This window comes from Anticarsia gemmatalis, chromosome 14, assembly GCF_050436995.1.
Source record: "Anticarsia gemmatalis isolate Benzon Research Colony breed Stoneville strain chromosome 14, ilAntGemm2 primary, whole genome shotgun sequence".
Taxonomy (NCBI): domain Eukaryota; kingdom Metazoa; phylum Arthropoda; class Insecta; order Lepidoptera; family Erebidae; genus Anticarsia; species Anticarsia gemmatalis.
Window position 1 is genome coordinate 181,385 of NC_134758.1, and position 27,030 is coordinate 208,414.

General features: G+C 36.9%; 2 protein-coding genes and 2 non-coding genes across 4 annotated transcripts; 1 reads left to right on the plus strand and 3 right to left on the minus strand.

The window, feature by feature from the left end:
• Positions 1-3,434: 3,434 nt before the first annotated feature.
• On the minus strand, positions 3,435-26,893 carry LOC142978440 (serine-enriched protein). Its single transcript, XM_076122901.1, has 10 exons — positions 26,334-26,893; positions 9,049-9,205; positions 8,665-8,827; positions 6,259-6,392; positions 5,695-5,854; positions 5,049-5,187; positions 4,847-4,924; positions 4,651-4,768; positions 4,401-4,564; positions 3,435-4,112 (listed from the first exon to the last, which is right to left on the minus strand). The coding sequence occupies exons 1-10, from the start codon at positions 26,507-26,509 to the stop codon at positions 3,935-3,937; spliced, it is 1,467 nt and encodes a 488-aa protein (XP_075979016.1). The 5' UTR covers positions 26,510-26,893; the 3' UTR covers positions 3,435-3,934.
• Positions 7,265-7,795, minus strand: SmE (Small ribonucleoprotein particle protein SmE). The gene has a single exon (XM_076122902.1). The coding sequence runs from the start codon at positions 7,688-7,690 to the stop codon at positions 7,403-7,405; it is 288 nt and encodes a 95-aa protein (XP_075979017.1). The 5' UTR covers positions 7,691-7,795; the 3' UTR covers positions 7,265-7,402.
• TRNAG-UCC (transfer RNA glycine (anticodon UCC)) lies at positions 8,529-8,600 on the minus strand. Its single transcript has one exon. It is a non-coding gene; the product is annotated as a tRNA-Gly (tRNA).
• On the plus strand, positions 26,241-26,312 carry TRNAE-UUC (transfer RNA glutamic acid (anticodon UUC)). Its single transcript has one exon. It is a non-coding gene; the product is annotated as a tRNA-Glu (tRNA).
• Positions 26,894-27,030: the final 137 nt, after the last annotated feature.

Here is a 27,030-nt window from a genome sequence, read left to right on the forward strand (position 1 = left end):
AAATTTATAAATTAGATATGGTAGAGATCCAGGTTCCTTTAGCTAGGATGAATGGAGGGTTCTGTTTGCTTTGAAGGCTGCTTCTATCGCAAGTGCCGGCTTTTAACGTTTTTTGTATGTTATAATGCTTAATGGTCTGTTAAATTTATGGTGCGTAGAAAAAATAGGATCTGTTCCCTTCAGAAATATCATGATGAGTTTTAAAATATAATGCAAAATCTTTCGTTATGGTTATATGATAATGACGAAGGTTAGATTGTACGAGCCGCTATTACATGTACCTACTTATAAATGCTACGTAGATGTGACAGTTATAAATAATAATGGACTGGGAAGTCCAAGCGATTAAGGTTTAAGTAGAGCAGAGAGCAGACGACAGACGTTCATTCACTAGTTGTCGTATTAAGTCATCATGTGTCACGGCTCCCCATGTAGGTCTGCGGCGGGGCTCGCGGGACACGGGCATCGGGCGCGCGGCCCGGCCGGGCGCGGGCGCGGTAAATGAACTATTCCGGATGTTGGATATGAACCCGGATACAATCACCAATAACTTATAATTGCTTTGCAAAAAATTATATTCCGATTGTCAAGTTCCTTTCCACATGTTCTGTTATAAATACCTAACTGTTGGCTTGTTCTACACCGCGCGCCGCCGGTACGTGCATGTGTATTGTATAACACTATCATAAATATCTAAAAATGTTTAATACTAGATAACATAGGATAGGGTTTGTCAATATAACTATTTACACGCAAATCACTGTAACGTACATATCTAATTACCTATACATAAGTTTAAAAGTTACTAATGCCATTGCTGATTTTAAACTTCTAAGTAGTTCTAAGTGAAGTTTGAAAAACATTAAACGGTGAAGGTAAATGGAAAGCATTTACCGTTTAATATCAGTGAACTGAAAGCAAATGTACATGTCACACACTTCCGCTCTGTTACTTAAAGTTTACACGCACAAAGCTCGTGATCTGTTCAAATCAGAGTCTGTTGAAAAAATTGATTCAACTTCAATACTAATAACTGAGACCTTATTATCTATATCATCCTGAGTATTGCGGGCGACATGACTCTCGGTTTTTCGAACAAATACCAATTTCCCATCACTATTAGTTCAGAAGCTGACCACAACATTTAATGGCATGAGATACATCGCTGATAAAAAAAGTTCGTAGCAACAATATCTTGTGTATGGGCTCTCGGCAGTGTCGACAGTCGGCACACATTTCTTTTACACGTGTTAGAAACGTGGTAATTATTGCTGGTCATTGTGGTCCTTAGGTATCGGGGTGAGTAGGTTACTTCACCACAATTACATGCGCCCGCGCCCGCGCACTGACCCTCCCATTTTGAGAGGAAAATTCTTCAAATAAGTGTGCATATTTGGACTCTGTTTGTGTGTAAACAAACTTACGTAAAGATTGTTTGTTTACATTTAGATGACGGTCAAAGTTCTACGAAGCGAATTATTCTAATGAACTTGTGTCATCCGTTGAGTTCAGAATTTCTTTCATCCATGCTACTGTCACAAGATGTAATTATCTTGTCTGAGACTGCAAGACGCACACATTGTTATGAAGAAAACTTGCGAGTTACCAAATTTCGAGAGCTGAGAGCTTAGTAGGTGCTTACCTACTTAGTACGTTTTAAGAATAAGTATTTAAGCTAGAGCCGTCAATCTGACACTGCGGTGGAACGATAAGTTTATTTATCGGTTCGGAATGCGTCCACCTCCTCAGTAAACTGGGCAAATTTCGGGCATCGGTGTAAGGCAAAAGCCTCCGGGCGACCAACTTTGACACTAGGTTGACCGTTAACCAAAGAAAGAATGACTGCTTGTCATTGTGGTTAAGACAGCGGTTTCTGCTTCTTCAGCACCTACATTAAGAGTTAAGGAAACTAGTAGACCTGTAGTTATACCATGTTATTTTAAAAATCAATATTGGATTAGATAGTTGTTTCCCTTCACACCTGATGCTAAATGACGAGGAAGACGAGGATATTACATACCCATCCTAAAGGTACATATTTGTTCTACTTATGAAAGCTCCGGCATTGTAATTGTTAGGAGAATAGCCGCAGGCAGATCTTTCACACCTTAAAAACTCGAATCAAAAAGAAACTATCGCATCCTTTAGTTGTGTCATAATCTGACTAAACTCAAAAATTGTGTTATTGTAACTTACTTAGTTGCATCTGGTGTGAACTGTTTGTGTGTAACTTGCATAATGTTTGTTTGTTTACCTGTTGTTGTTAGTTTTGTTAAAAAGGTCGATCAAAGTTCTTTTAATTGCGAAATATTAAAACCTTCTGATTGCTTTGATCTTGGTCTTAAATTACGTCGCAATCATTTAAAATCCGTAGGTACTACTATTTGAAAAACGGTTTGTTTTATTTGCTGAGCTGCTTGACAGAATTACTTACACTTACTCTAACATACTGATGTATGGGGAAGGACCAAAACACTCCATGCTATATGGACAATATGCGGCCCAGGACGCAGAAAAAGATACTTGTAATAATTTTGAGTGCGTATAAGGCACTAATAGGGTAGATGTAACAGTCCTTGCGCCGAAACAGATGTCAAAATCCATGTTGTTAGTTAATAAAGCAACAGTACCTAATTAAACGACTTCAAACAGCGGCTTGATTCACTTTGAAGTATTGAACTCACTCCGAAAAAGAAATTATGATTTGATTTGTGAGTTAAGAGCACCCTACCACTGTTAATTAAATAGATATTAATATAAATAATATTGCGAACAACTATGTAATTAGTTTTGGATCATAAAAATGTAAAATATGTTTAAATGAGTATCTATTTTAGTTGTTCAAAGTTAACAGTTAGTTTGAACCCGGATCACGGCAGTTGACTACAAGATTCGATAATTTCATTAACCTATAAGAAGTAGTATATAGCAGGGTTAAATTCGATGGTAATCCTTTCTAGCTTCTTCGTTTCATGATATTTTGAAGTTTATCGCGATTGTTACGCCTTGATGACTATAGTTTTATTTATTGAAGTTTCAGTTTTGTATACATAGTATGCAGTTAAGATGAACGTGTAGTACAAACGAATAGGTACACTATAAGAAAACTGTAAAAAAATATGCAGCCCAACAATTAGTCGCAAATACATAATTTCTAATGTATGCTACCTTTGATAGGCCGTTGTAAGGAATATCGAATTAGATATTTCTAAGATTTTTTTATAAAATATACTTTTGAAAAAAAGATTTGGAATTTTCTGCCACTCGCTGCGTAATTTGAGACCGGCACTGCCATCTAGTGAAAATAGATGGTACTTAGTCATGTTTGAATCGTGAATAAACTTTAATAAACCCTAAAAACAGGAATGGTTAATCTTTGAAGATAATTATACGCAATGTAATAACTAATCGATTAAATAAAAACAAAACCATGGTTATAATAATATAATCATTTATTATTGGCACTTAAAAAATACTGAATCTCAAATACTTCTAGAGGAAGATGGACGGTAAGTAATATCGTAATTTATTATATAAGTATAAAAAGATAATTTTTAACACTAAAAATATCTTTCATTATTTTAAACACAAAAATGCACAAGAAGTAAAACATGATTATATATTACGAGTAGCGCCATCTAGTAGCGAGTAGCTGTAACTCATTAGAAAAATATATCGGAGGCAATACTAACTAAATTCAAAAATAAGAGAGGAGTAAGATTTAATAAAATATGACATTGACTTTACAAACAGAAATATTCATAGATTTAAAGAGAGATGTAGTCGGAATAGGACTTGCTTTTCACCATATTTATGAATGTCGGAGCATAATTTAAGTAGTAATGGTAGTAATAGTAAATGTACGAAAACATATTCAAGTAAACATAAGTTAATTTATATATCGCAGTAGTACAAAAGAGAATTTATTAATAATTTAATTATGTTTATATGTGAAGACTTCGTAGTCCCGCACGGTGAAGTTGTACTCGGTGGCGAGGCAGGCGGGCGCGATCTGATCGCCGTACGAGTGCAGGTTGCTGTAGCTCTCCGAGTTGCTGTTGCAGTTGCTCGAGATCAGCAGGTCCGCGCCCGCGCCGAATATTGGACCACATCTGACAACAATGAACATACATTAAACTATAGTTTTAATTTCAAAATTAGTTATTATTTCCTTACCCTGGGCGGTTCACGAAAAACGTATTTTGTAGTAACTTGGTACTGATTTTTAACCGATTTTAATAAAACTAAACTAACTACTAATATTCTTAATTCAGACCATTTAATTTAGTTTTTTTGCTGTTCTTTGTTCCGTGTAGGATTGTGATTGCCACGAGGCATTGTGATATAATTTAAACAGAGAAAAGAGTAAGCTAAATGAATGTTACTGTTAGTGTACTAACTCGGGATGATAGCAGAGCGCGAAGGCCTTCTTGAGCAGCGTGTACCGCGCGGGGGGGTCGCTTAGTGCAAATAGAAAGGCACGCTCAGCGCCGATGTACCCGCCCGCACCTCCTGCGGCCCACGCCGCCTCGCAGTACCCGCCGATTACCTCGCCGCGGGACAACTAACAACACAACCAGAGCTTAGAGTAGATCCTCATTGAACCGTTTCACAAGACAGAAAGCGTAGACTTGTGTTAGATAATATTACCTGTACAAGTAGCAACACGGGCGCAATACCATCACAATGTGAGTGGAACGATTGCGCCGAGTAGCCGTGTGTTGACGCGCGGAATATCAGCCGCCATGACTGCTTTGGAGTACCGCACCTGAACATCAAACAATAAAGTATTATTTACTTCTATTAGGTTATCATAGCAATACAAGTGTAGTTGTCTTTATCTTACCAGTTGTTGATAACAGCTTGGAATGCACTCTTGTCTTGCTGTAGAATAAGAGATCCAGTGAACATGTTCACAGCCAACCTGCAACAAGATAATGTAACTTTCATAAAGCTTAATTTCGGCTAAATATCTATGGATTAATTGGGAGAAGAAAATATAGAATAGCTGTGACTGTAAATATAGCTAGAACATAATTTATTATTACCGAGGCTGTGTGCGCTTGTCAGCGTGGTGCGGCGGCGGCGGTGGGGCGGCGTGCAGGGCAGCGCGGCGGTAACGCTCCAGCGACAGTTCCATGGGCACGGCACCCGTCGGCTCTACCTCCTCCGCAAACACTGCACTGTCTGCACAAAACAATATTTTTCTTAATATATATTTTTTTTTTACAAAAATGACTCTATCTGACACAAGATGGCACTGTCGCGTTATTAGGTTAGGTAGTAGCAGATTGATGACGTTGTGACGCATATGTAAATTAATACTATACAGTTGGTAAACGGCGTAATTTGTTTTTCCATTATTTGACTTTAGTGTCACAGTCTAGGAATTGGAGTTCGTTGAACTCTTTAGAACAATAGAAATAAAAGCTCCGTTTATTCAGCATGAGAGTTTTCATTAACAAATAATAATGATACCCATACCAAAGCATCAAATCTCCTACCAGTCTTGACCAATGTTTACAATAGTCTTTGTAATTTTATCTTTGAAAATTGAAGGTAACTGCTATCGCGTGGCATTCGTTGCAGGGCCTTAGAGGCTTCCGCATTGACACTAACTATTCTCGTCTGTACCATTCACATGGGATTTCTCTACACATTAGTACCAATTATCGGCTTTCAACTGCTACCTACCTATAAGTAAGAGCCGCACGTGTTGCATGAGTGGTGCAAGATGATGACAGACCCTGGCTCGTTCCTCCTCGGTCCAGTGTGCGGTGGGTTGTGTCACACCGGCGCGCTGCTTGGCCCACGCCAGGGCACAGCGCCATACTTCCTCTTCTTCCAAACATAGCTGAAGGCGTGATTGATAACATTCATTAGATGATGCACCTAATAGATCTTGGCTAGGTAAATTCGTTGCTTTTAGGTGCAACTAGGTACTTATAGATTTTTTGTAACCTTCAATAGTCCTATGTCTTTACATTTGGTAATCTAGTTAATGATGTTCTTTCTTTTGAGATTTTAAATTATTTATTTTCAAGCAAGCATATGAAAGGAATTATTAGTTACCACCCCCTGTTGACTATGCCAAGTGAGGTAGCCTGTTTTACTACATCCAGATTCAATTATAGCAGCAGATATCTTTCGAATATTCCTGTCTCCACCCAACACATTGTATCTTTCTTGCCACTTTAAGGCTTATCATAAGAATTAGACGATCCTATTTATGAATGAATAATACAAATAGTAACTAACAAAGTCTGAGGAGATGAGTTTGATGAGAGCTTCTTTAGGCAGGTTGAGGAAGGCGTTGGTCTTGACACAGTCGGCTGCATTGTCACCTATGAATGCTATGCACCGCTCCATGAATGATGATGCACTTTTACCACCTGTTGGTCACACATGAAATTGTTTGAGCCTTAATAAAATAACAGAGATAATATTAATGCCATCATTTTGTTACATATATCTCTATCATTAGCTTATATTAGGTATCTGTTATTCATATTACTTTATAAATTGGTTTCTTCCTGCAACTTCATTGGTGTGAATACATTTCCCAGGGTAAAAAGTATCCTATTTGTTAATCAATCCAGGTTAGAAGCAATCAGTGTACTAAATTACCTAAAATCTGAAAGGTAGTTTTATCATGTTTGAACTTGTAATAAAATCTTTTCTCTACACTAAAAAGCTCAATATTTGGGTACCTCATGAGCTCACTGAAAGAAACCTAATGAACTGTGTACTCATTTGTGATTCTTGAAGCCAAAGAGATCTTATTACAAGTTCATACATACTATAATGCGAAAAGACTTTTTCCCCAACCTAATACATGGATGTATTAGGTTATCCATTTATAATATTAGTCGGATATAAAGTGTATTCCAGGGTCCCTGTACAGAGCAAATAGTGAAAACACCATCATATAGTTCACTGCTAAGTATAGCATAAATACAGCAGCCAAATTTTTACTAATGATTGCTATATGAACAACAAATAATATGTACATAATGTTTGGTAACAGGAACAAAATAAACATGTCCATCATCAAAAGAGAGGAACTTGAAATTGATTTTATGTGATAGAATATGATCTGTTGGCAGATGACCCGGACAAGTCAAGCTAGCTGAATTGTATAATAATAACTATTAGCAAGAGTCGATAAAATTAATAAGTTATGAATCCTCACCTAGTAAACGTTAATGAATAACAAAACCTGAAAATTGAAATCAAAGGCATAACTTCAAAAGAATAAAACTCATTTGTTATGGACAAATTAACTTATATTTAATGGTGCCACACCAATGTACAAGTACGCACTCGCCATAGCTTACAAAACACTGAGGTTCCTTCTTTTGTCCTTGGGAATGAACTTATTCACTACACTTTATAACCTAACTTATACCGACGCGTTCGGGTTTACATTTTGTATTAGCGTTATGTTATCTCCTTTCATCATAATTCGTCCGATTTGCTTTCTATTCTTTGTCTTCATATGAACTTCTTCTGCCTCATCCAAAACAATGTTCATGTACTCATCAAATCCCACGATGTGTCCCTCGATCCTCAAATTCACGTTCTCGTACAGCCAAATTTGTACCCTGCTTCTGTTCTGCAGATATCTGAAGATAAGGTTGATGGGCTGTACCATCACCTTCTGGACTTTCGGTGGGCCTTTGTATGCCATTTTGGTATGATATTATTTGCCTATGTACCAAGATAACTCCAAAAAACAAATTAGTAGAAGCCCGGCTTGGCGGCCTGTCAAATTGGTCAAACAGAATGTCTATGGTTTAAAATGACGCCGCGATGCTATTTTTTATCAAGCGGCTGTTAGTGTCTATGGTACAAATAGGGACGTGTGCTTTCATTTTAGTCAATTACCGATTTGGGTGACACATTTCTTAATTGAAGTAGGTATCTTACCGCTTACGTTGAAAAAAAAATCCTATTCCCTCATTTTTATAATTTCATTAAATTTACATTAAATTTCATAAAGAAAAGCCTTTACATATTTTTTGTATAAGGCAAAGTTATCATAAACTTCATATTTTTTAAAAGAAATCTTTTAACTAACGTTTTCGGCCCAATTTAACTACATAATTATATAAGCAGATTTCAAATTGATTATTTATTTATCCAGCCAGATATAATATTGGAAGCATACGATCATAAGTTTTTGAATTATAACATAAATCATTACGGTTCAAAGCGAAGGACTCCGAACGGAATAATGGCGATTTTAGGCTCGCGACGCTGATACCTACTTTTATTAATATAATTATAATAAAACGGTATAACGTAGCGGTATCACTTAATGTTTTTCATTCGCTGCAGCGTTGGTTCGTGAGAAAAAAATAAATAAAATTATAAAAACACTTTCGGTTAAACTACATCTTATCGGAATTTATTGGAAAAAATAATTAAAATAATAACTAAAGGTTCCATAAATAAATAAATTGATGTACAGCAAGTTAATCAGGTTTGTAAATGGTTGTAAAAGCGTAAAAACGGGGCAAAAAGTGTGCGATGGCCGGGAATCGAACCCGGATCAACTGCTTGGAAGGCAACTATGCTGACCATTACACCACCATCGCACTTATTGTGATCACTAAAATTTCGGTATTGTATCAAAGTGTAACACTTTAAAATGTAATTTACCTGGTCTATCTTGTATCTCCATAGCAGCTGCAAGTAATGTGCAAGCACTTTCAACACTCAGTGTAGACGTAACATGATCTTCACAAGCCGCTCTAAGGTCCTCCACGCCTAAGTCCGCTGCTAATGTCATCATTTCGAATACTCCAGAGTCTTGTAGCAGTAGCTATAAAATTTAATAACATTATCTCATTATGAACAGCTAAATTAAAAACAAAACAAAAAATAACACAGCGCCATCTAGAGTTTTTATAACGAACTTGGATGTAATTGAGGAGCCTACATCGTTTCATATTTGTGAATAGAAGATCTTATAATAAATATCAATGAACGTATCAATCAATGTATAGCTAGATAATAAACGATATATAATAGATAATAACTCACTTTGCCAGTGTAAACGTATTGGATAAAAAGTCGGAATGTTTCAACTTGGACGTGTGGCATACGTATTGGTGTAGGTTGTCCGCCAATAGATGGCGTTACGGTACACCCTGGAATCCTGCATACTTCGCCGCGTTTTGTGTTTTGGAAGCTCTTGCATCTGTAACAAATTAAATATTTTGTAATTTCGTAGTTATTAACTGTTACAAATGTTTCTTAGCTCCTGGTTACTGAAACTAAATTCTGAACCCATTTAAATAAATCTATATTCTAACAACAAAAGCTTTACAATATTTTAAAAAGCTTTTCGTTGGATTAAAAGAGTAAACCTAAATAGTTACCTACCTACTTGGAGTTGGTTTTAATAGAAAATAAATCCAGGTTTTACGATCTAAAACCTTTTAAACTATCGTTCTAAAGTATTAAGCTTGTGAAAACTTAACAACAAACTAAGAAGTTTAATATTTCTCAAAGGCTGAGAGCTATGAGCGTGGAGCGGCCGCGCCGGCGTACGTAATTAAAAACCGATAATCTTGTCAGAAGAAATTATAAGCGCACTTGGAACAAGCTCTCGGGAAAAACTTAAACTTGTCAAGTGTTCGAACTTGTAAGTTATGCGAAACTTGAGAGTGGCGCCCTCTGGTGCCGAGTGCACGCCGCTCTTAAATATCGATACTAAGAGTTTAAGAGGTGTCTATTAATTAACTTTCGATAAATTAATAATTTGGTTTGGTTTTGATTATTTTGAATCATGAAAGTAGGAAATGTATATATGGAGAAATAGGTCTCACTAGCATATTAACTGACATAGCAGAACCAATATCTTTATACGCTTGCTTCAATTTAAAACTGAATAAAGATTTTTCCCTTTTCTAACATCGATAAAATCTTCAAGGAGCGTATCATCTGTACGCTGATGACTTGCAGCTTTATTCGCAAGGAACTGTGGACTCCATATCCACAGCGGTTGATGTCGTGAACGGCGACCTCGAACACATCAAGTCCTGGTCCGAGAAGTTCGGCTTAGCCGTTAACCCTACCAAATGTCAGGCTATACTGGTAGGCAGTCACCGTAACATCAGCAGGCTTGGTCACGTTCACGTTCCACCTATAGTTTTTAATGGCTCGACTATTGAAACAACGTCTGCTGTGCGAGATTTAGGATTATACATTGACTCAACTTTAAGCTGGAAATCCCAAATAGCCAATGTTTGTCGCAGAGTCACTAGCACTTTGCGGGCTCTATATCGCCTCAAGAACATGCTGCCATGTAGGACGAAAGCGATGCTTGTACAGACTTTAATTTTCCCTCTCATCGACTATGGTGACGTGTGTTACTTTGACTTGAATGCAGATCTCCTCAACAAACTCGACCGTCTTCTTAACAACTGCATTCGATTTATATTCAATCTTCGCAAGTATGATCATATATCTACTTATCGCTCTCAACTTAGGTGGCTACCAATCCGTGAGCGCCGTAATTTACGCGCTCTCACGACGCTCTTCTCTTTCCTCACTTCTTCTTCTCCCCCAGCCTACCTAACTCCCTACTTTCAATACTTGTGTGATAACCACAACCGTAATCTCCGCTCTTCAAGCAATCTCACTCTTCTCTGTCCATCCCACACTACTGGGTTTATTTACTCTTCTTTCCCTGTCCAGTCAGTTCTGTTATGGAATGCGCTCCCTCTTGAAATCAGGATGTCCACTAACCGTCTTACGTTCAAGAACAAAGTGCGAGATCTTTTGTTGAACAAAGTTGCTGAATCGTCACAATTATCTTAGCGTATATTTATATTTATTTATTATTGTATATGTTACTGTAAAAGCCCGAACGGTGGTAAATCCTAAGATTTTCCGGTATAACCTAAGATTTACCAACTCGCGATGGTAAAAGTCCGAACAATACTTTTATTTCTAACTTTTACCTATATTCACTTGATGATGTCGAGATGTCGCCGGAGCCCCGCTTCGCGGGGCTCCTCCTTCTGGGTGGTCAAAAAAAAATAACCACGAAGGCTAAGGTGGGAGCTTCGCTTCGCTCGCTCCCACCTTAGCCTTCTAACCTAACCTACCCATGTCGCTGTGCCCAAAACTCCTTCTTTATAACTATGTCACAGTATATAATTATACCGTGAAATAGTTATAAACATAGTTATGAAGGAGGATTTTTTTATATACCGTAACATAGTTTTTAAACTCCGGCTTGTTCGGACTTTTACCATTGAGAGTTGGTAAATCTTAGGTTTTACCGGAAAATCTTAGGATTTGCCACAGTTCGGGCTTTTACAGTAACATATATATCTCATATTTTATAGTATCTATATTTATTTTTTATATATCATAAGTAATATTTATTATGTTTATGTACATATTATTTATGTTTATGTATTTACACTCATATCGCTCATTTATCTTATTATTTATTTGTACACTCTTTCTTAACTCACTTTCCTTCCTCTTTTAAACACCTTCGTAATAATCTCTGCATCACCCTAAGGTAGACTGGCAGAAAATGCCCCTGGCATTAAGTCCGCCTTTATACAAATTTGTATATTAAGTTTAAATAAATAAAAAATAAATAAATAAATGTGAAGTAAGAAGTTTATAATATAAACCGCAACAGGCCGGTTTATCTCGAGAAAAAATACAAATACCATTAAAACAAAAATAAAAATTAATAAAAAATAAATATCTAATGGCAGCAACACGTTTTTTTGACGAATGGTCACCAGTAATATATAAAAATGTGGTGAAGTATGTAAGACAAAGAGGTGTTATATATCTTTCATATAAATCCTTTTTTTTATACTGCATTAATTAATGTAATTTTCAATGGTACCTACTTCTTTCGGTCGGACTCTGAACTTCTGTAGTTTATATTAAATTCGAGTAGTAGTAGCTGGTAGTTCTAAGTAGCGAGTAGTAGTACTACGAACTCTTTGAATATTGCAGCAAGAGTTTTTGCATTAGTAGGTACCTACCTACAGTAGTAGTACCTACATACATGTAATATGCAAAAAATGTGAAAATACTTTCTTTTGACATTTTACGTGATACCGCAATCTCATATGTCTTAAACAAAACTTAACTTAGTAGATAGCGTGTTTTATCTCGTGAAATATTTTAATGTGGTTAAATGTTCAGAAATTTGCAGACATCGTAGCAAGTGACTATTCGCACCCTAAGAACAGACCGCGATTATCTAGAGTTTTTAATTGACGTCTAATCTAACTCACCTACAAAAATCACATATTTATACTTAGGTACTTACCTACCTATCTCTATCTGGCAGATAAGCACCACAAAATACCATAGACTAGACTAATATGTTATCTGTACGTGTATAGAGTAGGTAGAGGCAGACTCCCGCCTCTATGGTGTACCGCGGCTGATTGGATTTGTATTGACTAAATTCAATTTTAAACTTTGTTAGTGGCGGTCATTTATCACGGACTTAAGCGTGGCTTATCTCGGAAATAGTTGGGACGATCATTTACTCATTCATTATTAAGTTTAAGTAAACTCACATCATAAACAACAAATCTCCAGGCGAGGACGGCATCTCAACCGAAGTTCTCAAATTCGGGTCCCCTATTCTGTTACCACACATAACCAACCTATTTAACGCCATCCTAAAAACTGGAAAAATTCCTCCACAAATGTGCCATTCCAATATAATCCTTTTACATAAAAAAGGCGATAAGGCAGATATTAATAATTACAGGCCCATAAGTTTAATACCACATCTGTACAAAGCTTTTATTAAAATAATTCACAATCGCATTGACAGCACTCTAGATTCACATCAGCCTCCTGAGCAAGCTGGCTTTCGCCCCGGTTTTTCGACAATAGACCATTTACATACCGTCAATCAATTAATAGAAAAACACTCCGAATACCACATACCACTCTACTTAGCCTTCATAGATTACAAAAAAGCATTCGACAGTATCACTCACAAATCCATATTTACCGCATTGTCTAACCAAGGTGTAGATGAAACGTACATACACCTCCTCAACATTATTTATAACAATAGCTCAGCGAGTATTAAAATCAATAATCCTGGACCAACATTCAAAATAAACAGAGGAGTTAAACAGGGTGACCCGCTCTCTCCCAAACTGTTTACAAGCACTCTCGAAGAGATTTTTCAAACTTTAGCAGTTTTGTGGCAGTCAAAAGGCATCAAGATCGGCGACAAAAATCTTACCAACCTCCGCTTTGCGGATGATATCGTCCTGTTTGCATCATCCGCCTCAGAACTGCAAGACATGCTCCAAGATCTGAGCGCGGCAAGCCTTGAGGTTGGACTGATGATGAATCGGTCCAAAACAAAGGTCATGACCAACAGCACGAGACGTAAGGTCGTGGTAGACGGGCAAGATATACAATATGTCGATGAGTACATATACTTGGGCCAGTTAGTATCCTTCGAAAACAGGCAAGACAAGGAGATTGAACGTCGAGTCGACAACGCCTGGAAGAGCTACTGGTCCATGAAGACGTTACTCAAGGGCGACCTTGCAATGGTACATAAACGTAGACTCATCGACATGTGTATCTTGCCTGTCCTAACTTACGGTGCTCAAACCTGGTCTCTGACCGAGACTCAGAAGTCTAAACTCAAGGTTTGCCAAAGAGCTATCGAGCGGAGCGTATTAGGCCTAAAACTCGCAGACCGCATACGTAACACCGTTATACGCTCCAAAACAGGAGTCGCGGATGTTGGCAAGAAAGCTGCCAAACTTAAGTGGGATTGGGCGGGTCATGTTGTTCGGATGCATCCAGATAGGTGGGCAAGTATCGTCACAAAATGGATGCCTGAAGGTCGTCGACGACGGCGAGGCAGGCCGAGGAAACGTTGGCGTGACGATTTGGACACCTATCTGGAAGGGTGGCAAGAGATGGCTGAGGATAGAGACCGGTGGAGGAGTTTGGGGGAGACCTTTGCCCAACAATGGGACAGTATAGGTTAAAAAAAAAAAAAAAAAAAAAACTATTACCCTTTTAGGTGATGTGCGTATTTTATATTGCAAAACCTAAATTATACCTACTGTATTAGCAATGTTACAATGATTAGGTACCCTACTTTTGATGTGTTCTAAATTCTAATTAATAATAAATTATTTAGATTTTAACAACGACACCTAATTACAAGAAAGTATTTAATAAGCTAATAATTTCTGTAGAGTTTATTAATAAATTATTTGGTATAAGATGATGAAAAGGTAGGACTACATACCTATTATGTGTCTAGAACCAAGATGATCTGGATAACTTATACTTAATCACTTGAGTGTAATATTGATGAAACGGTAGGCGGGTACGAGCTTGTACTGCTTGTAGGTACCTAGTTGTGACATAGCTCACAGTTTGCAGACGCCAATATCTGGTGTCGACTTGATTAATTGCTATAATCAATCAATGTAAAACGAGATTACCACCTAATTGATTCTAGATTGCTTACCTATACCTATTTCAATTTTACTAGTAACATTTCAGACATTTTAATTAAGAATATTTGTATAGTCAAATAATTATAGGTGTGATTCATGATATAGATGAAGAATACGAAATTTCGAAGCCTCTTATTAATGTAGGCAAAAGAATTTCCGACAGTCAGCCGCATTATTTGAAATTTTTCGTTCTGAAATTGTATGACGATGGCGCCTGTTATGTGGCGTATTGAGAATGTGATGTCAAAATATCAGGCAGCTGAGATCGATCACTCAACGTTAATGAATATTATATAGAGGCACATTATGTTGGTGTTACGGTAGGTAGTGGTAGGTAGTGGTTACGCCACGGCTCCCACAGGACGCCGTGTCAGATCTCATGTGACGTGTGCATTATTTAGAGTGTTTCGTCCTACTTATACCCGTTATATCTTGCTAGATAAAATAAGATGTGGTAAATTTGGAACAGATTTACTTCTTAACACAAATAACAATTATTTATATAACTAAATCGCAGGTTTGTTGACATCATGTTCATATCTAAAATAAAAGCATATACTTAAGTACATTCACAAAAAAATAAGCTTTAAAATATAAATATTTATCGAACTTCCAATTAACTAAAAAGTTTGTCATACAAAATTAAAAATAGGCTAGTAAAAATGTAGAGAAAATTAAAAAAGCCATTAGAAGAAAAAAAGCTATTTAAAAAGAAAACTCTAATGACATTACCAAATTGTTTTGACGAATAACGGCTAATATTTTCAGTTTTGAGTGATCAACTAAAGAGGTTTAAAATTCTGCATCGTCTTTGAAATAAATCCTCATAAATAAAAACTTCACCACATTTTTGACAGTCAGAAAAGGTGATTGAAATCTGTTTAAAAAAGGTTTCCACTTTATTTATTCGTTCACGACTAGAACCAAAATCTTCAGGTCTTCAATATTTCAGTCTGGTGTAAAGCCTTAAGACAGTTGTCCATTAATTGCAAACTCAGTGACGTTCATGGTGATTTATTTGCGGACGGATCACAGATGCCTTGGTTACCCAAGTAATAATACTAAAGGTATAGGTACATATAATACGTACTTAGTACTTAGTTTATACCTTTTCTCAAAAATGTGTGCCCTTTTGCAAAATTTGATGTATTTGTATCTAAGTCTAGCTGAATACCTTTTATCCATAAATCGAAAAATATCCCATAACGACTCTCTATTCTCTATTTGATGTAATTTCTTTGACTTTATGCCATACCATACATTTTTGAGACAGGTTAAAGAGAGCTTGTGGAGAAATAAGTAGAAATTAATATCCATATGATCCTTCGTCCAGCTGGTGTCCAATGTTCAATACATCCCGGGTACCGTGACAGACGTACATTACACGAGCATGGCGTCGATTTGTTCACAATTAATCACAGTTTGAGTCGTCCGCGTCCTCCGCGTCCTCTACGTGTAATTAATTCAGTGGCGGAGCTGCGATTGGTCCAGGAATCTCCGCAGATATCATTAATCTTGGTCGGCGAGCCAGATGTTCTAAGACTAACGTGCAGACATGAAATGCACTGTCCCATTTTTTCTTGTTTTACCACTGATATCCTCTTTGTTTTAAAATTTGCTAAAGTAGGTACGCATCTCTGTTAAAAACATCGCGTACTTTTCGCATTGAGAGGAGTTAAAAGGGATGGACAATTCGTTTGTTTTAATTAATAAGTTCGTTTTACTTTTTATGTCTTTATAACAAATAGACATTACTACCTGTAGTTTAGCCAATACGTTATTTACGCTTCATAGCGAGCTATAAATGAGAACGTCCAAGTGACTTTTAGGTATAAAACCATAAGATTTTCTTATGTGTCGTATCTTTGATATTTTATTCATTGTATATGGCAGCCGTCTCCGTCAGATGTTGACTAATGGAGCGTGCCGCGAGCTTTCACTTACACCTTTTTGCTGATTTCCATTTAACACGTGCTTCCTCCTTGCTGAAGGATTTAATGCGAATGTTCTTATGCCTCGTCATCATTTTCACAGCAAATACTTCTGCGCTTTTTATAAAACGGCTAATTTATGAAGAGATTTCTCGCCAGTTTCTACCGGTTATAAGAGATTTTCTTACAGTTCCTTTTGCTTGAGAATAGAACTGAATGTACCTAGCTGGCTCATTTACTCTTTTAAGATCTTTAGCTGATCCAAGTCTGGATTATAAATTACTTAAACATTGCGCAGTTATTGGACTTTATAATTGAAACAAGGCATGCATCATCTAAGTTGGTAGTCATTCAGTTTGTTTTAGCTTTTCTTAGAAGCAGACGTTCTCAATTTTACTCGAGGTCTTAATAAGTTCTCAGACAAAAACCTATCTATTTTACCTAAGTATTCAGTATAATATCGTGTGTAAAAAGTAGTGAGTGATGTGATTAAGTTGACGCGTCCACACGTCACTGACGTCACATGTGGACAGTAGACGGTAGGACGGAACTAATTGACAGATATCCTTCGACTCCCCGTAGATTAGATTTGTGATATTATGTAGACAGCTCTAGCGATATAGCTTGTGTGGATACGTTTTAATAAAATGTTATATGCAGTCAGTACCTAGTAAATTACCTATTTATACAAAATTAAGCTTTGGTTCTTTGACAAAAACAAAATTAAGAGACGTTTACAGACTTATATAAATTTATATTTGCACTTAATATGATAATTAGTAAAAAGTGGTTACAGCCAAATACCAGGTCTGCTGAACAACTTGCTTAGTTTTACCTAAAAATTCTAGTTGTAATTATTTAGGAATCTAATCATTAAGTGAACATGTTTGCTACATACATTTGGTTTCTGATAAAGTAAAACAAAACTTATTATTAGCTTAAACCTCAACATTTAAATAGTGTGGTGGCAACACTGTCGCGTCGCACACCAGTCCGCACAACTTTTAATAGCGTGGTTACAACAAACCTCTCGTTCATTGCCTGTACAACATTTATACCACTGGCAATACCGCGTGACGTCACCTTCGGAATAAGTCGGGAAACATCGGGTATACATGATAGACAGGTTCTAAATTGGATAAGTTTGATCGGTTACGTATAATAATAAAATATTGATTATGTAGTATGAGTGTAGGTAATATGTTATACCTAGCAATTCGTGTCTAGCTTGCCTAGGCATTTATTAATTGCTAATTTGAAAAATTTTGCTTCTCCGTAGTAAATCTATTTGCTTATAAAGCTGTAGTATCTAATATTTTTTACTATTGCCGCGTATGTCTACGCGTACTTGTCTATACCGACTAACTAGTATCTAGATAAATATTATGATATATCTTATTTTCATTTCATTTCATTTCATTTTTAGATTTTATTCCCAAAGGTAATATTATGATCCTCCCCTTGCTAAATATCAAACTAATTCTATTAACAGGTAGATGTTTGATTGAACTGCATGCACAGTTTATAAAAAGGCAGCTAAAATAAACACACTTAACTAAATTACACAGTCGACCGGGGAAATGTTGGCACTTAATAAAATTAATTTCGCAATTTGTTGCGTTAAAAACAAGGGTGTGTATAATCAGTATCAGCGCGGGCGCCATGATTGATGACGTCACGGCGACATGCCGCGCGACACCGCGCCGCACGACGCGACATCGCGACAACGTTGACGCGCAATTTGCGACAGATAACACGGTGACCACGATGTAGTGCGAATTAAATGGATATGCATGCAATGTGGAACAAATTGGAATATTTTACATTTTTGTAAACTTTTTGTATTTTCGAATTTGAATAAAGCTACGTCGGCAAAACTGTAAATACTACAGATGAGTGACAGTGAAAGCACGTCTTTGGATTTTCCTGCAGAGCAATTTGCATTCATTGCCTCACTACATTACTTCACTACTTAACTGCCTCTGTGGCGCGGTCGGTAGTATATGCGACTGCGTTGCGAGAGGTTTCGGGTTTGAATCCTGGGTCGGGCCAAAAAGTCTTTTCTGAGATTTTCTGTTAGGAATTTCTTAGAGATTGCCCGGAGTTAGGAAGTTGAGGTCGAAGACCTCCGTACCTCGGAGAGCACGTAAAGCCGTCGGTCCTGCGCCTGACCTCTCACTGGTCGTGTCGGTTATCCGTCCCACCAAACTATGAGAGTGATGAAATAGAGAGTGTACCTGTGTATTGTGCACACACTTGGACACTATAAACAAAGTCCTGCACAGATGGCCAGTTTCAATGAAACTGACCGCCGTAGCCGTATATCGGCAAGGAGGACATTATTACATTACTTGCGTCTTGCATCTCTAACAAGTGAAGTTTAAGATTAGCAAGTCGGATCATTGTATTAATTTTAAGGGGTTACAGAAGGGGATGTGCTTGTAATTATATTCTCAACATATGAATAAGTGTTACATCTATTTATTAGCTAAGTCCATTTGTCAGTCGATATTTTGTTTATCTTGCAGACTGTAGAGTAGCGTGGGGCGTCGAATCTCCTTCAAGAGTGGCTTAAGATACTTGATTCTGATCCAGGACTGTCCTCAACATCTTCACATTGTAGTATCAGTAATGATGACGATTAATAGTAGGCTCGCCGCAGCCGTCCGTCGCTCAGTCGCTCGCCTCTGAAGCTGTGTGGAGCGAGATCATTAATCACACCGGCCCTTTTTGCCACCTACACTTTTGTATATTATACCAAGTTACTAGCTTATTTGAATTGAGAAATTACATGCGTGAGAGAGCTTTCTCAATATCCTTAGATTTTTTTACGTTGAGTGATAGATTTAGGTACATGCTGTCCTGATCAAAAAACGTAGAATAAATTTTAATAATGTTCTTTATTTTAAGTCAAAAAGTATGTATTCTACACACTACTGCATGCAAGTAAATAAAATTTTCATTTCAAATAGCCAGAAGGCAAAACTCACTAAACAAATTAAAACTTTCAAACTTTAAATAACATAACGTGTGCAATTTGAAAGTCGTGCATATGACTTCTGCAAAACAATGCACAAGTCACCCGTTACAATTAAGAGTTATTTCTTTATACCTGCACGTGTGTACAATTCTATGAAAGCTAAAGTTAAACTGAAACACTAGACATATTTGTTGGATTAAATGAGAAAACTTGGTCGAGCGCGCCAAAAAACAATGGTGTTGTTGAAACCAGCGCCATCTATCGGCGGGGTAAACAAACCGACGGATCGTAATTACAACTCGCTCTTTCACGCGAACCGCTCGTTTTCAGGTGACCACATTGTTCTACAATATTTCCTGGAGTTATAAATGTGGGCCAAGTATTTTTCTTGTGAACTTAAACATCGCGAATTCAAGTACCTACGGTTTTACTTCCAAGAACATTGTTTTATTGGTATGGTGTGCCGGTGCGGTATTTCATAGTAAAAAATTATAGCATTAGAAAATTAGTTCTGCATAAAAATTTGATTATTAAGTATTTGAGATTCTAAGTATTATTAAAACTGTAGGCGGCTACAAAAGCATATAGTATTTTCCTATTGACATAACTAACCAATGAAAATGATAGTAGAAAACATTGCGTTTGATTAGGAAAATTGGGTACCTACTACCAATACAGTTCAAACTAAATTACTATGTAGGCACCAACAATATTACGCGATGTTGTATACAATATAGGTGTAGCGCGTATTTTTGAAAATATTTTTCTAAAATATCCACAATCGCCGTCTGTCGTAGTCACAGCGCTAGCAAACAAAACGCGAGATTCAAATCAGTTCAACAATGCTAAAGGAACAATACGCCACGTAGCGACAAAACGCACAATACAACATCAATTATTTTACACCTAACACTGTTGCCAACTTCACCACAAAAAATATTATGGAATTTCTGAACGGATTGCGACGTCACGACATGAGTTTAAAAAAGAATGTTGTTATAATGGAACTTTAGTCGAGTTTAATACTTTTATTTTATACTCTACTGGGTCATAATAGTCGTATCGGCATTAGGAATGCTGGATATTCATTAATTTAATTTGCAGGGGTTTATGTAAATGTTGGTAATGCGATTACTTCACGATTCATGTTTTAATGAACTAGTGTTTTATATTGTTGAAAACTATTTGTATTTATTTAGGAGCCATGTTGGATATTGGGACTCAACGAATATGATTTAAACAGTCAACAAAAAGTTTTTAAATGGAAGGGATAAAGCGCGGCAAGTGCAAGCTGCCACTATTAGCATAGTTAAACGTTTCTTGATAGCCAACTTAACGATGCTAATTGAATTCAGAATAATGATCAGCTCAACTGTTTGAGCTAACTAAATACAAATTGCTGATAGGTACTTAGTTAAATACTGGGCGAAGCGTCGTATTATAAGGATAATGGAGATCAAAATAAAAAGTTCTTGCAGAGAACGATTCAGATTTTTTTACGTTTTTCTATACTGAATAGCGGTTTCTGTACCTGGTTCCCAAGTTTCGTATGTAGCTTATTATTTTTATAGGTATTATAACTCGGGATAATACAAATTAGTCGTTCGGTATGTTTCAAAGCAATCTTTTTTCAGGAGATTCAATTCTATCACGATAAAGTGTATGCGCACGCTACAATGAGTGTACCGTGAGAACCAGTAGTGCAAAATAAAGTATCAAAGTTTATTGCTTGACCAATTTCAAGTAGCGGAGTTTGTCGCCATTAAAATTTATATGTATAACTTAGTAACAGTGTTGGTGAGACTAACCGTTGATTTGGTCGCGTCCGCCATTATATGGCGCGCTAGGTCATAAACGAGAGTCCTGTGGCGTCGTCCGCGTCGCCATCGCATTATAAAACTTTGATTTATGTCAGTGTCGAGTAGTAGTTGCAACTTATTCAGTCAGTTGAAATCGTAATATTTTATACGAATTTTTGCTTGGTCTTAATCTTAACCCTACAGCGCTGAGTTTTAGTAAATGTCGTGAAATAAATAACTGCACTAGATAGGAAATAGAGGAATCAAAGATTGAATACCTAGTTCATATTTGAAATAACCAGTGGCAAAAAATGGCAAATTACGAATAAACATGATATTTTGCAGCCATAACAAAAGCCAGTGAGTTTCAACAACAACATCGGCGGCACACGTTGCGCTGACAGCTGAGCGAAGCGAGAGAAGCCGCGTATTGTGAGCGCAACCGCAAATTGGAGGCTCGTGGCTGCTCGTGGCTCGGTTCAGCGCAGCGCTGCAGCGCCGGCGGGGCCACCGCGCCCACCGCGCCTGGCGCTGACGCGGCGTCGCCGAGCTCATTACCGCTTTATTATTTGTACAAAAATGTCGCAATAATCTCACCGCGCACCCTCACCTGACAATCTTGTTACACGTAAGCTTTTGTGTAAAAACCGAGCACAAAGCCCGACGCTTCAAATATGCTGCTCATGTCGCTTTGTTTTCTAACTACGCCAGCAATGCTGTGAGGTTTTTTGCGCTTTGACAGTTTATTATAATGGCGTTATGACAAAAACGGTGACCAGGGATAATAACATCAGCACTTTTAAAATAACCACAAGACCCTTTATCATTTGAAACTGAATGGCTGTAGCTGTTACCTACGTATATAGCCTGAAATATAAAAAGCAGCATTTAGCTTTCATCGTGAAATGTTAAATGGGAAAAATTTAAATAAAAAATGTTCCATATCACTTATTTCCATCGTACAAAATCATCCATTGACGTGGTGTTTTCTGTTCGCTTTTCATTTTACTGTAGGATACATTCAGCCGGCGTGCACTGTAATTTACAAGATTGAATTACACCAATCAGGATTAACAAGTCGATTTATACGCTGACGATACGTTCAAAAATAACGTTGAAAAAATACAAGTAGCCATGGCGTTCATTAGCTTTGAGCGTTGGTAATTTGAACGCAACTCAAGTCGCGTGCTATGAATGCACTGAAAATTAGAATGTTGCTAGAATCGCGTGCAGATTATAGTCTTTAGAATGCAGTTGGCGGCGCTGGATTCTCCAACCGACTGAATTAACTAACCAGATAAGGCTGAATGTTGTATTTTTTTCTTTTCCGTTTCTAAAATATAGCCTGCCATAGAGATTACCATGAGATTACGCCCTGTGTCAAAACTATTGAAGGCAATTTCTTCGTATTTTTTAGGGCTGGTAAATTCTTAGTACAAACTACAGCAGTTGATCACGAAAGTTCTTCATGATAGATAGCATACATAGGAGCTGTAGCAGTTTTAGTGGGACTGTAAAATCTAGATCCGAAAAGTAATCCTGCAATCAGCGTTCTGTTTCTGTTGAATACCTATTTAGAATTAACGTCTATCAATTAAGTTTAGTACGTAAGTATTTCATCAAAATTCCAGTGTACTCGAGGCATAGGAGGCTTTAGCGCTCAACTTGTAGGTATAAAGTGTATGGAAGCGAGTGTTGCGCGAGTGGTGGTGCGATAAATTGTGTGCGGGCGCGGGCTCATTGACTCATCAATCACCCCCTCCCCCCGCGCTGTACACCCGGTGCCGCTGTAATTAAGTCCCAAATTATCCCTGTACGAGGTGCCCATGAAGCTAGTAGAGCAAGACTCTTTGACCATAGATAATGTTAGCGAGTAAGGGCATATACAAACTTCTATCATTTGGTTGATCACTCGAGTAACCTAGGTAGGTACACTAATACTGTGCGCAATTTGTGCGTAATATTTTTTTTGTGAATTAACATGATGTTTTAATTTCATTCTAAAAGGTTCTTGTCACTAAATTAATTTATACTTTGTGCTATAGTTTCAAAGCTTTTTCCTCGCAAGTTACGTAAAACTATATATAAATAAACAAAAATAAATAAACTTTTAAATAGGTAGCCATTTTATCGAAGTTTTTGAAAACAAAATTAAAGGTTGACCACATGAAGAAATATCCCTAACTTTAATCAAAAACTATGGTGGCCCTACCTAACCCTGCACAGTTCGAACCAGTAACACCAATTGCCAAAATTCGTCAAGATTTCTATATCTATCGTCCTTTTCGGATAAACAGACGTTCTCTACGAGTGACAGAGATGGCGATATAGTAAATTGTATCGAAGTTAAGTGTGAATAAGTGTAGGTTGATGAAGTGATACAAATTGTAAGTGTTGGTTTAAAGAGCTTTGGTTGAGAATTTGTGGTAGTATTGTTCAGTTGAGGACATTATTGTCCCCGCTTTGGTTTGACTGCTGACTATTTTGGGATTCGATAAATTCACTGAAGCCGAATTATTATGGTTCTAAATAGGCACCATAGTATGTATATTTTATTGTAGCAATTTTTTATTGATAGGTAGTGTTTTGAGACCATCACATATTGCTAAACCAATTAGAAGAAAGGCTTCTAAGTTTTGCGTAATATTACTTTACGTTTTTTAGTTACTAACATCCTACCTACTATCGAGCAATAGCTAAATACTTTTAGAATTTATACTAATCCAAAAAAAAACATCCAGGAGACTTTAACTCGTCCATTCCTGGTGTTTTGGTAAATAAGATAGATAACCTATAAAAAGTGGAGTAAACTTAAACGTTAGGCGCGAAAACTTCAAGATGGACGGCCAGTGTTGGCAAGCTTGATTAAAAACAAACGAGGGACGAACAAAAAGTGCCATGACTATAAACAAAATTAAGCGGCAAGGCGGGTTACTTTACAAGTTTATAATAATGGCCACAACAATGCCGTTTATTATTGTTTCAAGAAAAAAAATCTATATACCTACGTATATTTTCAAATTTTCACATTACATAATTGCGTTACTTTATTATAATTGTAAATAATTTGTAATAATATATCGAGTGAAATGACTGTAAAAAGCTACCCATTGAGATATCTATCGTTTCTTCATGCCAATTTCATGGAGACATAATATAATAATGTGTAAAGTTTTAGTCGAGTCATGTATGAATTTATAGTTTACTGCTTGATAATACAATTTCGGATTTAAACGTATATGGTATAATGTTAATCACTTATCCATTAGCTAAATATGCAACGTTATAATAACGATAACGCAACAGCTGATCGCGGGTGATTGATCGCCGCGGCGGATGTTGCCAACTTCGTGAATCAATCATGCTAGGCAGATGGTGTTGCCAGGAGCTGATGCTGCTCTATGGAACACGAGTCGGTTGTGTTGTTGTTGATATTGATACTTCAAATTAGTTCAAATGCTTTTCCAAGTTTAATTTGTTTCCTTAACAATTGCTTATAGTGGTGTATTCTTTTGTAATTCATTCGGTAGCAATACAGATAATAGTTTGTCATAGATGTTTTAGTCGTTAAACAGTAAGTTACAGTGCGTTTTGATAAATCAACATTGATTTTTATATTCATATTGGCATACCACATACCTACCTACCTACCGTTTTTATAAAACTTATACTTCACATACCTACTTAACAGGTTATAATAGACATGTAGATACGAATGACGGTAATAATCTATAATAATATAGTTATACCTCATGATATAATAATATATCGTCGTTGCGGCATTGTACTTCTATCATACGATGGACTTAGTTTTTCTAACTCTTTCCAAAGTATTTTTCAAATAAAACATTCTATACGATCAGAAAAAAGTAGGATGTTCCTTTCCGGTGTTATAATGCTGAACATAATAATAAAAAGTGAGAAACTAGAGTCGTATATCAATTCGAATAGGAAACTTCTCGAAGCGGGAACCGCGCAAATAGTGAGTTATTTTTCCAATTTGCTCTTAACAAACACATTCGGGGAGTGTTGCGAACTTTACGCATAACTTGACGGAGTTAGTCGGGGCTCGCCGTTTTTCCGCCCCCTTCAACTGGACCGCGGCCACATCAGCCACATGTCGGCAACAGAACCCAAGCCTATTTACATGCAAATTGCTAGCCCACGACAGATTTCTTTTCGATATCCCCCATCTTTGGTTTGAATAACTTTCGTCACTATACATAATTCATTCAGAACGGACCGCGGAGATCTTTTTTATTAGTTTCCTATTCAGATTCTACTTTGGATTACACGCAGTCGTTCAAAAGGACTCGATGTGGAGATGAATTCAAATTTGATTTTAGCGCCATCTGGCAGCGATTTTAAAAATAGTTGCGAAGCGTAGAGCAGAGATGGCGTTGGCAGTTTTAATTTCCGAACTATCTTCACAGAAAATGTAAAGCAGTTTGTGATGAATATTAATTTATGTACTTGTGTAGTCTTTATTTCCTTTTAGCGCATTATGGAAGTGCGCGCCTCATCAAGCAAATTACGTCTTCACATCTCGGAGCTCAAAATTAATTTGCATTTGAAGCAGTGAATGGTGCAACCATGAAAGGTCCGTAATTTGCTCGGCAAGCGAACATAGATAAAATTAGTAACAATTTGAACTCAAACTTCGACGATTTCGCAAATTACAAGGTTTGTTTCGAGAAGTTGTGAGTTTTGTAGTTGGGAGAATTTAAAATAATGTATTTTACTGCTGTTTACTTTATAACTGACTTTACGGCTGCTTTCTTTGTGTTTTTAAATATTGTAATGAAAGCCTGAACTTATCTACAAACGAGTAACGACAATTGCCTAACTCCATACATAATCTCAAATGGTTTAAGTTAGCTTAAGTTTAGTAATAGCCATAGATCGTTTGAAAACGTTTCGTTCTGAATAAATATTTTGATTACAAAATTGTAAGACTACCACATAATAACAATCTTGTTAGAAGCAGTGTAGTATAAAACTAAAATTCAGCTTCTCTGACACATCCCGTATGGTCTAGTGGCTAGGATACCTGGCTTTCACCCAGGAGGCTCGGGTTCGATTCCCGGTACGGGAATATCTTTTTGGCTTCACTTACCTCGCAATTAATATTATTTTGTGTGCGTAGATCTTTTCTTCGGAATTTCCGAGGATAAATACGATGTCAGCAGAATCTTGATCTTCAGAGAGTCGCTGTAGATCTCTGAGGAGGCCTGGCAAGCCGGCTCGTTCCACCGACGCAGTACAACATGTACCGGTCACTCGATTTGCCATTGGCACAGACAGTTTTTTTTTCGTCGGATAAATTTTGACTACTTGACGTTCACACGAGTTTAATCACGTCAATAATGACAGGTTAACAACAAGAAAACAGGCACTAACTCTATTGTATCAAATACGTAACCTAAACAAATCTAAACAACAACAATGAAAACTAATCACTTGGAATTTGTATGAAAACTAACACAAAACTATACACTGCGACAAACACAAATCACTACACGCCACACACAACACACACAATAACAATTAATTGTACAAATATTAGATTTACAAATCATAATCTCAAATCTGAGTTAGCTTGTCAACATAACCTCAATCACATAACTTAGCTTCCACTACGAATACTTGAACTTGGCTCACGAATATTGTTTTCCAACTAAACCTGTTTATTCACAGATTTGCTTTGATAACACAACACAGTGTTCGTTGTGCGAAGGGTTAAAATCGCTCGTGCAGGTACCAAACTGGTTTTCATTATAACTCGGGTAAGCTACTTCTAAATATTTCTATCT

Bases quoted from the DNA above. Each gene is read 5' to 3' on its own strand.
- LOC142978440 (XM_076122901.1), bottom strand. From the start codon at position 26,509: ATGGCAAATCGAGTGACCGGTACATGTTGTACTGCGTCGGTGGAACGA. The intron at 9,206-26,333 runs GTAAGTGAAGCC...AATTTGTTACAG, and splicing joins AAAATAATATTAATTGCGAG to ATGCAAGAGCTTCCAAAACA. The intron at 6,393-8,664 runs GTAAATTACATT...TGTGACCAACAG, and splicing joins GGAGATACAAGATAGACCAG to GTGGTAAAAGTGCATCATCA.
- SmE (XM_076122902.1), bottom strand. From the start codon at position 7,690: ATGGCATACAAAGGCCCACCGAAAGTCCAGAAGGTGATGGTACAGCCC.